The 13332-nt window shown below is 37.6% G+C and overlaps 1 protein-coding gene across 1 annotated transcript in view; it reads left to right on the top strand.

Annotated features, from left to right (window-relative positions):
* LOC102979052 (putative RNA polymerase II subunit B1 CTD phosphatase RPAP2) overlaps window positions 1-8438 on the top strand; it is a 76244-nt gene extending 67806 nt beyond the window's left edge. Inside the window, exons 8-9 of the mRNA XM_055083903.1 lie at window positions 4219-4368; window positions 7729-8438. Of these exons, the coding sequence (XP_054939878.1) occupies window positions 4219-4360 (142 nt within the window). The 3' untranslated portion in view covers window positions 4361-4368; window positions 7729-8438. The remainder of the gene's footprint in view (window positions 1-4218; window positions 4369-7728) is intronic.
* Window positions 8439-13332: the final 4894 nt, after the last annotated feature.

The following is a 13332-nucleotide window of genomic DNA, read 5'->3' as shown; positions in this document are numbered from 1 at the left end:
CTGCTCAACATCACTAATTATTAGAGAAATGCAAATCAAAACGACAATGAGGTATCACCTCACACCAGTTAGAATGGGCATCATCAGAAAATCTGCAAACAACAAATGCTGGAGAGGGTGTGGAGAAAAGGGAACCCTCTTGCACTGTTGGTGGGAAGGTAAGTTGATGCAGCCACTATGGAAAACAGTATGGAGGTTCTTTAAAAAGCTAAAAATAGAATTACCATATGATCCAGCAGTCCCACTATTGGGCATATACCCAGAGAAAACCATAATTCAAAAAGACACATGCACCCCAATGTTCATTGCAGCACTTTTTACAATAGCCAGGTCATGGAAGCAACCTAAATGCCCATCAACAGACGAATGGATAAAGAAGATGTGGTACATATATATAATGGAATATTACTCAGCCATAAAAAGGAACGAAATTGAGTCATTTGTTGAGACATGGGTGGATCTAGAGACTGTCATACAGAGTCTGACAGTTGTTTTTCTCTTTCTGAAGTCAGAAAGAGAAAACCAAATATTGTATATTAATGCATGTAGGTGGAACCTAGAAAAATGGTACAGATGAACCAGTTTGCAGGGCATAAATTGAGACACAGAAGTAGAGAACAAACGTATGGACACCAAGGGGGGAAAGTGGCGGGGGGTGGGGGTGGTAGTGTGCTAAATTGGGTGATTGGGATTGACATGTATACACTGATGTGTATAAAATGGATGACTTAATAAGAACCTGCTGTATAAAAAAATAAAATTCAAAAACTAAAAAAAAAAAAACCACACAAAAACTATATTTCTGTGGAGTTGACAGCTGATCTGACTGCTCTGACTTCTTGTTTTTAGCCAATGCTATCCCATCCCCAGTATCTTTGGTCTTACTGTGGGGAAGCAGCAACTTGATATTTTAATGTTGACATCACCTAAGTATGAGAAAAGCCAACAGAGTTGACTTCTGGGTTCCACTTCCTCCACAGGAAAATGCCTCAGGAAAAGCTGGCCACAACTGCCTATAAGTTCACCCAAGTACCCAGCTTGAGCTTGGCATTAGAAGACTCGGGTACTCCTATTTTCAAGTATAAACTACCTTTAGAGAATACCTGCAGACAAAGCTCATATGAGAACCTGGTACTCCATCTGCTAGCTGTAAAGAAATAAAGGAGAGGTGGGGAAGGAATAAGTGGTTTTCTTGGGTAGAACTCTAGATTTCACTGGACTATTAGAGTTAGCTAGTCTCCAATTCTTGCTAAAATACCTTCAGGAATATAGAGAATCTACCACCCCCTCAGAGTCTAGGGCATCTTTGGACAATTCTAACAAAATTTTCCTTTTATTTCTGCTTTCTGTATGAGATGGCTAATAAGCAAGGAAGAAATCTGTCTCAGAAAATAACATTTCTCATTCCACACTCACTACTGTGGAATTGTTCTGCACTGATTTTCTTGAGCATTATTGATTTAAATCAGAGTTATTTTATTTATATTTGATGTGCCAACTGGCAACAACCAAGGTTAAATAAGCATTTGTAAGAGGTTTGTGTGGGAAGTATAGACTATTTAGGGAAAAAAGAATTTTCTTCCAAAAAACATTCCAGAATGTTCTTGCAAAGGCTCTGTGAAGCATGCTCTCTGGAGATACAAAAACTTATGAAAAGGAATGGTCTGCACAGTTTGTGATTAGATATTGTTCACTTTTTAAAAATCATGTTTACTAATCACATTCAGTGAACATTACTTTTAAGAATCTATTATAGGACTTCCCTGGTGGCATGGTGCTTAAGAATCCACCTACCAATGAAGCGGACATGGGTTCGAGCCCTGGTCCAGGAAGATCCCACATGCTGCAATGTTCATTGCAGCACTTTTTACAATAGCCAGGTCATGGAAGCAACCTAAATGCCCATCAACAGACGAATGGATAAAGAAGATGTGGTACATATATATAATGGAATATTACTCAGCCATAAAAAGGAACGAAATTGAGTCATTTGTTGAGACATGGGTGGATCTAGAGACTGTCATACAGAGTCTGACAGTTGTTTTTCTCTTTCTGAAGTCAGAAAGAGAAAACCAAATATTGTATATTAATGCATGTAGGTGGAACCTAGAAAAATGGTACAGATGAACCAGTTTGCAGGGCATAAATTGAGACACAGAAGTAGAGAACAAACGTATGGACACCAAGGGGGGAAAGTGGCGGGGGGTGGGGGTGGTAGTGTGCTAAATTGGGTGATTGGGATTGACATGTATACACTGATGTGTATAAAATGGATGACTTAATAAGAACCTGCTGTATAAAAAAATAAAATTCAAAAACTAAAAAAAAAAAAACCACACAAAAACTATATTTCTGTGGAGTTGACAGCTGATCTGACTGCTCTGACTTCTTGTTTTTAGCCAATGCTATCCCATCCCCAGTATCTTTGGTCTTACTGTGGGGAAGCAGCAACTTGATATTTTAATGTTGACATCACCTAAGTATGAGAAAAGCCAACAGAGTTGACTTCTGGGTTCCACTTCCTCCACAGGAAAATGCCTCAGGAAAAGCTGGCCACAACTGCCTATAAGTTCACCCAAGTACCCAGCTTGAGCTTGGCATTAGAAGACTCGGGTACTCCTATTTTCAAGTATAAACTACCTTTAGAGAATACCTGCAGACAAAGCTCATATGAGAACCTGGTACTCCATCTGCTAGCTGTAAAGAAATAAAGGAGAGGTGGGGAAGGAATAAGTGGTTTTCTTGGGTAGAACTCTAGATTTCACTGGACTATTAGAGTTAGCTAGTCTCCAATTCTTGCTAAAATACCTTCAGGAATATAGAGAATCTACCACCCCCTCAGAGTCTAGGGCATCTTTGGACAATTCTAACAAAATTTTCCTTTTATTTCTGCTTTCTGTATGAGATGGCTAATAAGCAAGGAAGAAATCTGTCTCAGAAAATAACATTTCTCATTCCACACTCACTACTGTGGAATTGTTCTGCACTGATTTTCTTGAGCATTATTGATTTAAATCAGAGTTATTTTATTTATATTTGATGTGCCAACTGGCAACAACCAAGGTTAAATAAGCATTTGTAAGAGGTTTGTGTGGGAAGTATAGACTATTTAGGGAAAAAAGAATTTTCTTCCAAAAAACATTCCAGAATGTTCTTGCAAAGGCTCTGTGAAGCATGCTCTCTGGAGATACAAAAACTTATGAAAAGGAATGGTCTGCACAGTTTGTGATTAGATATTGTTCACTTTTTAAAAATCATGTTTACTAATCACATTCAGTGAACATTACTTTTAAGAATCTATTATAGGACTTCCCTGGTGGCATGGTGCTTAAGAATCCACCTACCAATGAAGCGGACATGGGTTCGAGCCCTGGTCCAGGAAGATCCCACATGCTGCAGAGCAGCTAAGCCTGGGCGCCACAACTACTGAGCCTGTGCTCTAGAGCCCGCGGGCCACAACTACTGAGCCCATGTGCCACAACTACTGAATGAAGCCCATGTGCCTACAGCCCATGCGCCACAACAAGAGAAGCCTGCATACTGCAGCAAAGAGTAGCCCCCGCTCACCACAACTAGAGAAAGCCCACGCACAGCAACGAAGACCAAACACAGCCAAAAATAAATAAATAAAATAAATAAATTTTTAAAAAAAGAATCTATTATATGTAATCAGTCTTTAGGGATATTTACTAGAAATGGTTAGAGAAGAAAGATTGTGTTTCTTGTGAAGTTTGTATTAAGTGCCTTTTAAGATGTAATTCATCTGTTTAGTGTTACAAAAATAAAAATGTTAAGGTTTCATCCAAAAGGTAATCTTGTTCATTGTCTTTTTTTTCAGGTGATATAATCTAAACAGTTGATATAAATTATGTTTTTTAAAGCAGTTCTCACCTCTAAGCTTCTCTACACAACCTCCTTTCACCATGTGGAAAGACTTCATTAATTTTCTGGGCAGAATTTTGGTAGTTTTTGCTGGCATAATGAAGAACATGTTTTGGATTAAGGCTTTTAGGCTTCTTTCCTTATGTAACAATATGTTTGATTTTTCAGTCTTTTCCTGAGATTTCTCTTCAGCTTTAGTAAAGCCTTCTCTCTCTGGGAATTTTGTTAAATCAGAGTTCATTATCCTCACAAAAATCCCCTCTGCCATGTTAGCGACTGGAGCCCCTTAGTCCTTCCAATTTCATGGATATGCATTTAATATTTTTGGTGTTTCAGACTGACCTCAATTCTTGGCATTCAGAAGCATTCTCAGGAAAATGTAACGTTTACACAGTTTTTGACCACCCTGCTTGAAGAATTACACTTAAAGAATGAAGACCTTGAAAGTTTAACCATCATATTTAGAACCAGCTGTTAACCACAGTGGTGAGTTGAATTGTGTTTTACTTTAGTTTGTTGTTGGTGGTGGTTTTTGTTTTTTTTCATTAGTTGCCTGTTTGGATTCTATTTTCAAATTGGAAATTTTAAAAATCAAGTAGAAAAAAAAAAAAATCAAGTAGAGACCTCCAGATGACTTCAGCTTGCTATGGTAGAACACAATATCCCTTAGTTCTCAGCTGCTCCAGTCATTTCCTGTCCACTCTTGTTACTTCATGCCCCATCTTTGTTGTTATTTTTCCTTTATAGGCTACCACAGTTAGTTCTGTTTCTTGCAATCCAGGAAACTCCCTGCTATCAGCTTCATACTAAAATCTAGACCATCCCATCCTGCATGTCCCATCTGATGTTTCTTCCCAGCAAGTAGCAGTTTACTTCAGCCAAACTACTGCAGTGATCTTTGAGAATATCCTCATCCTACTTCCCTCCTCAGCCCAGCCAATACCTTAGTCATCTCATGTGCAGATAAGCAGGTGAATTTTCAAGTCTGGCTTTGTCGAATCCTGACCCTGCTCCCAGATACATAAGCCCTCTTCTACCATCCCAAGTTTTTGCCTCTTTTTAAGAACTAACCCCCTCAAAAAAAAAAACTTCCCATCAGAATGTCCCCTCCCTGATTCTTCCTTAATCCCACTTTCCATCTCTTCCTCCCTTTACTTCTTACTTCACGTACTCTCAAGTGCTCAGATGGGTATTGATTTAATGTTATGATTAACGAAATTCATTCTGAACTACAAATGAGATCCTCTTAAGGAGGATTTCCTCTTTTTTAACTTTCAATTGTTTTTCAAATTATAAAAGCAATACAAGCTTGTTGTAAAAATTAAACAGTACAGAATTGCATGTATAATTTTAAAAAGCAAAATTCCCCCCTCACTTCTGCCTCCAGTCCTATCTCCTTCCCAGAAGTACACTACTGATCTATATCATTTTACATTTTATTAATTGAATATTTGTTTAAAAAAAACAACTCTTCAGGTAAATCTGTAAGTATATGACAAGGATATTTGAGAGCCATATTTGGCAGGCAAGAAAGAATGCCATCATCACTTTATTGAACCTGCTAGAGAATAGAAAATAAGGAATTATCACTGTAACTGCCTCCAGACTTATACCTAGTGACCTTTTCATGCAACCCTGCTCCCCTGAGGACCCTGTAAAATAAAGGCTTTTACTGAGGCAGTGAGCTCAGGTTGGCCTGTGGAAGCACCAGTTCAAAGGCCCTTCTAAGAATACAGTAAGTTTGGAGTTTTTTTATTTTATTGAGCTTCAGGTACAGAAGACTGAATTAATCATACCCCTCAGGGTTCATGACACCCTATCTCCATTGGTTGAAAGGTTGCTTTTCCAGATAGACTGAGAACAAAGAGTGCCTAACCAGAGGTCCTTCCAGACCTGCTTTAATGAATAGGTACCAATTAAGAACCATTTTTAATTAGCATAGTTAATGCTTGTATCTAAACAAATGGTGTTAAAGTACTTTTTTTTTTAAAGCTGAAACTTCAAATTAGTCTTTTTTTATGCAGTTCATCATTTTTTTAACATACTTTTTGGAGTATAAATGCTTTACAATGGTGTGTTAGTTTCTGCACTATACATATACATATATCCCCCTATCTCTTCCCTCTTGCGTCTCCCTCCCACCCTCCCTATCCCACCCCTCTAGGGGGTCACAAAGCACCGAGCTGATCTCCCTGTGCCATGCGGCTGCTTCCCACTAGCTATCTGTTTCACATTTGGTAGTGTATATATGTCCATGCCACTCTCTCACTTCGTCCCATCTTACCCTTCCCCCTCCCAAATCCATTCTCTACATCTGTGTCTTTATTCCTGTCCTGCCCCTAGGTTCTTCAGAACTTTTTTTTTTTTAGATTCCATATATATGTGTTAGCATATGGTATTTGTTTTTCTCTTTTTGACTTACTTCACTCTGTATGACAGTCTCTAGGTCCATCCACCTCACTACAAATAACTCAATTTCGTTTCTTTAAAGTACTTTTAAGGATCAAACCCAGGCCTCAGCAGTGAAAGCGCCGAGTCCTAACCACTGGACTGCCAGGGAATTCCCTAAACAATAGATGTTTTAAGTGGACTTAACAGTTGCCCTGTGATCATTGTTTTTTTTACATTGTTTATTTGTGTGAGTAATCAAAGGTAAATCTTTGCCCAGACTTTGTCAGTATTAAAAGGGACACTGAATGAATGAGGCCTTATTACATAATTTTCCATATGAGAAATGGAGATGGTTGTGAATAGGTAGATGGGGTTTTTTTTGTTTGTATGATATTTGTAAACTATAAGTTCACAAAATTATTTGTGTATAATATGGCATACCCTTTTCAAGATTAGATTACTACTAGCTAGTATATGTTAATATGCTTTCAGTTACAAATAACAGGGAAGAAAAAAAAACCCAGCTCAAACTAGCTTTTCTTATGGTAGTATATTAATTACCTTTTGCAGCTTAACAAATTACTGTAAAATTTAGTGGCTTAAAACAAACTTTTGTTTAAATCCCAGTTTCTGTGAGTCAGGAATCTGGGCACAATTTGGCTTAGGGCCTCTGCCTCAGAGTCTCCCATGAGCTTGCAGTTAAGCTCTCTGACAGGGCTGAAATGTCATCTGAAGGCTCAGCTGGAGGAAGATTCCCTTCCAAGCTCACTTATGTGGTTATTGGCAGGATTTAGTTCCTCACAGGCTGTTGAATTTGGGGCCTCAATTTCTCACTCTGTTGTCTAGAGACCTCTCCCAGTTCTTTGCCACGTGGGCCACTGCATAGCGTGCCTCACAGCTTGGCATGTGGCTTCCCTCAGAATGAGCAAGTGAGATGAAACCCAAGATGAAAGCCACAGTCTTTTTGTAACTAATCTCAGAAGTAACATCCATCACTTTTTCTGTATTCCATGACTGTAATCACTGGACTCAGCCCACATTGAAGGTGAGTGGATTATATAAGGGGATGAATACCAGAAGGCAGAGTTCATTGGGGTTCATTTTAGAAGCTGTCTACTACAGGTGGCAGAATCATTCAGTAGTTCCCAGCTTTACAGCATACCTCACTGTCCTACTGAGAGTCATAAACTTTTCACACTAATTGAGGGCACTTCTGAACTAATCCATGTCATTCTAGCAAGGAATGGAGGAGAGAGAAGAGGATTTTCTAATTGACCTAGACCTATCATGGCCTACCCCTCAAGCTGAATATGAAGCTGGGTTTATTCTACCCAGCCCACTATTGCTACATAATAGGGGAAAATGGAATGTATATTGGGGAGACAACACAGGGTTCCCAAAAACTGGTAAAAATATTTTAGGTGTCTTATTCAGGTGTTCTTTTTTGCTTCACAGGTAATCCGTGAAGACCAAATAGATGAACTTACATTGACCATTTCTGGAATTCTAGCCACAATAATTGTACAGTTAGAGCTACTTATCAGTCATCACCGGACAGAGTGATGTCCCCAGATAGAGGAGAACCATTATCCCAACAAGGATAACCAAGTCCTTGCATCCTAGATACAAGACATACTATTTCTACTTATTTGAAAATGAAAGCTGAAATTTTAAGTTGAAACTTCAAGAAAATATAATGACCTATTTCTTCTGGATTATTACAGCCATCGTTATCAGTTGACCAGAAAATTGAGAAAAGTCCCATTTTAGCCTCATAGTCGAACTCTAGATTCTAAAGAACAGTAAAGAATTAGGTCAGTAAATACAATTTAGGGCTTCCCTGGTGATGCAGTGGTTAAGAATCCTCCTGCCAATGCAGGGGACACGGGTTCAAGCCCTGGCCCAGGAAGATCCCACACGGAGCAACTAAGATCCTGCGGAGCAACTAAGCCCATGCACCACAACTACTGAGCCTGTGCTCTAGAGCCCGCGTGCCACAACTACTGAAGCCCAAGTGCCTAGAGCCCGTGCTCCACAACAGAAGAAGCCACTGAAATAAGCCCATGCACCACAGAGAAGAGTAGTCCCTGCTCACCACAACTAGAGAAAGCCCACAGGCAGCAATGAAGCCCCAACACAGCCAAAATAAATAATTTATAAAAATAAATAAATAAATACAATTTAAGATGAAACCTTGTGGAAGTCTAGTCTTTTTATTCTTTTAAAGAAGCTGGCTATGCTGTAAAGTGGTCCTGAGCAATGTACACCCAAAACTTACATAATAGGAAAAAAAGAAAAACATTAAGAAAACAAACTGACAAACCACAGACTGGGATAAAATACTTTCACATCGTACTTGATAAGTGACATCCAGATTACATACTCTTAAAACTCAAAAATATGGCAACTCAATTTTTAAGAGGGCAAAAATTTGAATAGACATTTCAGAAAGAAGATATCCAAATGGGTTGGCATATGAAAAGATGCTCAACATCACTAGTCATTAGGGAAATGCAAGTTAAAACCAAAATTAGATACCACCTCACAGCCACTAGGATGACTATAATAAAGACAAAGATAGATAGATAGATAGTGTTCGTGAGGATGTAGAGAAACTGGAGCCCTAATAATACACTGCTGGTGGAAATGTAAAATGATTCAGCCACTTTGGAAAGTGATCTGGCAGTTTCTTAAAAAGTTGTTTACCATATGACCCAGCAATTCCATTCAATTTTCCATCCTAAGAGAAATGAAAACTGTTCACAAAGACTTGTAGGTGCATGTTCATAACATGATCATACTAGTGAAAAAGTGGAAACAATCCAAATGGCCATCAACTGCAAATGGGTAAACAAAAAATTCATAAAATAGAATACTGATATATGCTACTACATGGATGAACCTCAGAAACATCATGCTAGGTAAAAGAAGTCTGACACATAAACCATATAAGGTATGATTCCATTTAAAATGAAATAACAGAAAAGGAAAATATGTAAAACAGATGATACTAAATTGGTGGTTACATGGGAGTGGGGATCATCTGCAAATGGCCACAGGGATCTCTTTGGGGTGATGAAACTGTTCTACAATTGTGATTTTTGCACAATTTTATAAACTTTAAAAATATTTGTGCACTTAAAACAGGTTGAATGCAATGTATATAAATTACACCTTAATAAAGCTATTAGAATAATGTCCATACTACCAAAGCAATCTACAGATTCGGTGCACTCCATATCAAAATTCCAATGGCATTTTTCATAGAACTAATTAATAATCCTAAAATTTCTGAGGAACTACAGAAGACCCCGAATAGCAAAATCAATCTTGAAAAAGAAGAACAAAGCCAGAGACATTACACCCCTGATATCAAACTACATTATAAAGCTATAGTAATCAAAACTGTGGTACTGGCACAAAAGCAGACATGTAGATCAATGCAACAGAACAGAAAGCCTAGATATAAACCCGTGCATATATATGGTCAGTTAATTTACAACAAAGGAGCCAAGAATATACAAATGGGGAAAGAACTGTCTCTTCAGTAAATGGTTTTGGGAAAACTGGAGCACTATCTACACCTTACACAAAAACTCAAAATGGATTAAAGACTTGGACATAAGACCTGAAACCATAAAACTGGAAGAAAACACAGGCAGTGAGCCCCTGACATCAGGTTTGGCAATATTTTGGATTTGAAAAACCAAAAATAAATGGGACTACTTCAAACTAAAAAGCTTCTGTGCAGCAAAGAAAACCATCAACAAAATGAAAATGCAACCTACTGACTGAATGGGAGAAAATATTTGCAAATCATATATCTGATAAGGGGTTAATAGCCAAAATATATAAAGTCATACAACTCAACAGCAAGAAAAAAAAATCATTTAAAAATGGGCAGAGGATCTAAAGACATTTTTTACAAAGAAGACATACAGATGGCCAGCCAACAGGCACATGGAAAGACACTCATCACTAATCAGAGAAATGCAAATCAAAACCACAATGAAATACCACCTCATACCTGTTAGAATGGCAGTTATCAAAAAGACAAATGTAGGCAAGAATGTGGAGAAAAGGGAACCCTTGTGGTTTGCTGGGAATGTAAATTGGTGCAGCCACTATGAAAACAGTATGGCAGTTCCTCAAAAAATTAAAAGTAGAACTACCATATGATCCAGCAAATCCACTTCTGGCCATTTATCCCCCAAAATGAAAACACTAATTCAAAAAGATATATGCACCTCTATGTTCACTGCAGCATTATTTATAATAGCCAAAATATGGAAACAACCAAAGTGCCCATTGATGGATGAATGGGTAAAGAAGATGTAGTATATATTTATGCAATTGAATATTATTCAGCCATGAAAAAGAAGAAAATCTTGCTATTTGTGACAATATGGATGGAACTTGTGAGCTTTATGCTAAGTAAAATAAGTCAGAGAAAGACAAATACTGTACGATAAGTGGAATCTGTTTTTTTTTAAAAAGGTCATAGATGGAATCTATTTTAAAAATAAGCTCATAGGTACAGAGAACAGATTGGTGGTTGCCAGAGGCAGGGTGTTGGGGGTGGGCAAAATGGGTAAGAGGGATTGAAAGGTACAAATTTCCAGTTATAAAATATGTCATGGAGATGCAATGTAAAGCATGGTGACTATAGTTAATACTGTATTGCATATTTGAAAGAGTAGATCTTGAAAGCCCTCATTAGAAAAAAATGTGATATGGTAATGGATGTTAACTATACTTATTGTGATGATCATTTTGCAACATATACAAATATCAAATCATGTTATACACCTGAAACTAATATAATTTTAAATGTCAATTTTACCTCACATACTACAATTATATCCCAATAAATTGGACAAACCAGAAGAAATGGACAAATTTTGAGAAACATACACCCTTCCAAAACTGAATCAAAAAGAAATAGACAGTATGAACAGAACAATCACTACTAGTGAAGTTGAATTTGTAACCAAAAAAAACTTGCACCAAACTAAAATCCAGGACCAGACAGCTTCACAGGGGAATTCTACCAAACATAAAAAGAAAAGCTAATACCTATCCTCAAACTATTCCAAAAAATTGAAGGAAAGGGAACACTCCCAATTTCATTCTATAAGACCACCATTACCCTGATGCCAAAACCAAAGACACTAAACAAAAGGAAAATTACAGGCCAGTATCTCTGATGACTATAGATGCAAAAATCCTCAACAAAATATTCGCAAACTAAATCCAACAATATATAAAAAGGATCATACTCCATGATCAAGTGGGATTTATCCCAGAGATGAAAGGATGGTCAGTATCCACACTCAATCAGTGTGATACACCACATTAACAAAAGGAAGGATAAAAATCACACGATCATCTCAATAGATGCAGAAAAAGCATTTGACAAAATTCAACATCCATTAATGATAAATTCTCTCCTCATAGTTGGTATAGAGAGAACACATCTCAATATAAGAAAGGCCATTTGTGACAAACCCACAGCTAACAGCATACTCAACAGTGAAAAACTAACTTTTCCTCTAAAATCAAGAACAAGACAAGGATACCTACTCTCACCACTTCTATTTAACACAGTACTGAAAGTCCAACTGACAAGAAAAAGAAATAAAAGGCATCCAGATTGTAAGGGTAGAAGTAAAACTCACTGTTTGTAGATGGCGTGATACTATATACAGAAAACCCTAAAGTATCCACCTAAAAACTATTAGAACTAATAAATGAATTCAGTAAAGTTGCAGGATACAAGATTAACATACAGAAATCTGTTACCTTTCTATACACTAATAATGAACTGTCAGAGAATTCCAGAAAACAGTTTCATTTACAAGTATATCCAAAAAAAATAAAATACCTATGAATAAATTTAACCAAGGAGGTGAACGACCTATACTCTGGAAACTGTAAGATACTGATAAAGGAAATTGAAGACAATACAAATAAGTGAAAAGATATCCCATGTTCATGGATCGGAAGGATTAATAGTTAAAATCTCCATTCTACCCAAATTAATCTACAAATTTAATGCAATTATCAAAATACCCATGACAGTTTTCACACAACTAGAACAAATAGTCCTAAAATTTATATAAAACCACAGAAGACCCCAAATAGCCAAAGTAATTTTGAGAAAAAGGAACAAAGCTGGAAGTATCACACTCCCTGACTGCAGACTATACTACAAAGCTACAGTAATCAAAAGAGTATGGTAGACCTTCAAGAGGGCAGAGGAGTAGACGTGGAGATCACCTTCCTCCCCACAAATACATCAGAAATACATCTACATGTGGAACAACTCCTAAAGAACACCTACTGAACGCTACCAGAAGACCCCAGACTTCCCAAAAGCCATGTGGCTGACAGGGTCTTGGTGCTCCAGATGGGCGCCAGGCCTGTGCCTCTGAGGTGGGAGAGCCAAGTTCAGGACATTGGTCCACCAGAGACCTCCCAGCTCCTCCCGGCTGAATGGATACAAAAACAAGACCTGTATATATGCTGTCTACAAGAGACCCACTTCAGACCTAGGGACACACACAGACTGAAAGTGAGGGGATGGAAAAAGATATTCCATGCAAATGGAAATCGAAAGCTGGAGTAGCAATTCTCAGACAAAACAGACTTTAAAATAAAGACTATTACAAGAGACAAAGAAGGACACTACATAATGATGAAGGGATCAATCCAAGAAGATATAACAATGGTAAATATTTATGCATCCAACATAGAAGCACCTCAATGCATAAGGCAAATGCTAACAGCCATAAGAGGGGAAATCGATAGTAACACAATCATAGTAGGGAACTTTAAGACCCCACTTTCACCAATGGACAGATCATCCAAAATGAAAATAAATAAGGAAAAACAAGCTTTAAAGGATACATTAAACAAGATGGACTTAATTGATATTTATAGGACATTCCATCCAAAAACAACAGAATACACTTTCTTCTCAAGTGCTCATGGAACATTCTCCAGGATAGATCATATCTTGGGTCACAAATCAAGCCTTGGTAAATTTAAGAAAATTGA

The sequence above is a fragment of the Physeter macrocephalus genome, chromosome 4 (assembly GCF_002837175.3).
Source record: "Physeter macrocephalus isolate SW-GA chromosome 4, ASM283717v5, whole genome shotgun sequence".
In the NCBI taxonomy this organism is placed as follows: domain Eukaryota; kingdom Metazoa; phylum Chordata; class Mammalia; order Artiodactyla; family Physeteridae; genus Physeter; species Physeter macrocephalus.
This window is presented reverse-complemented; position numbering and strand designations above follow the sequence as displayed.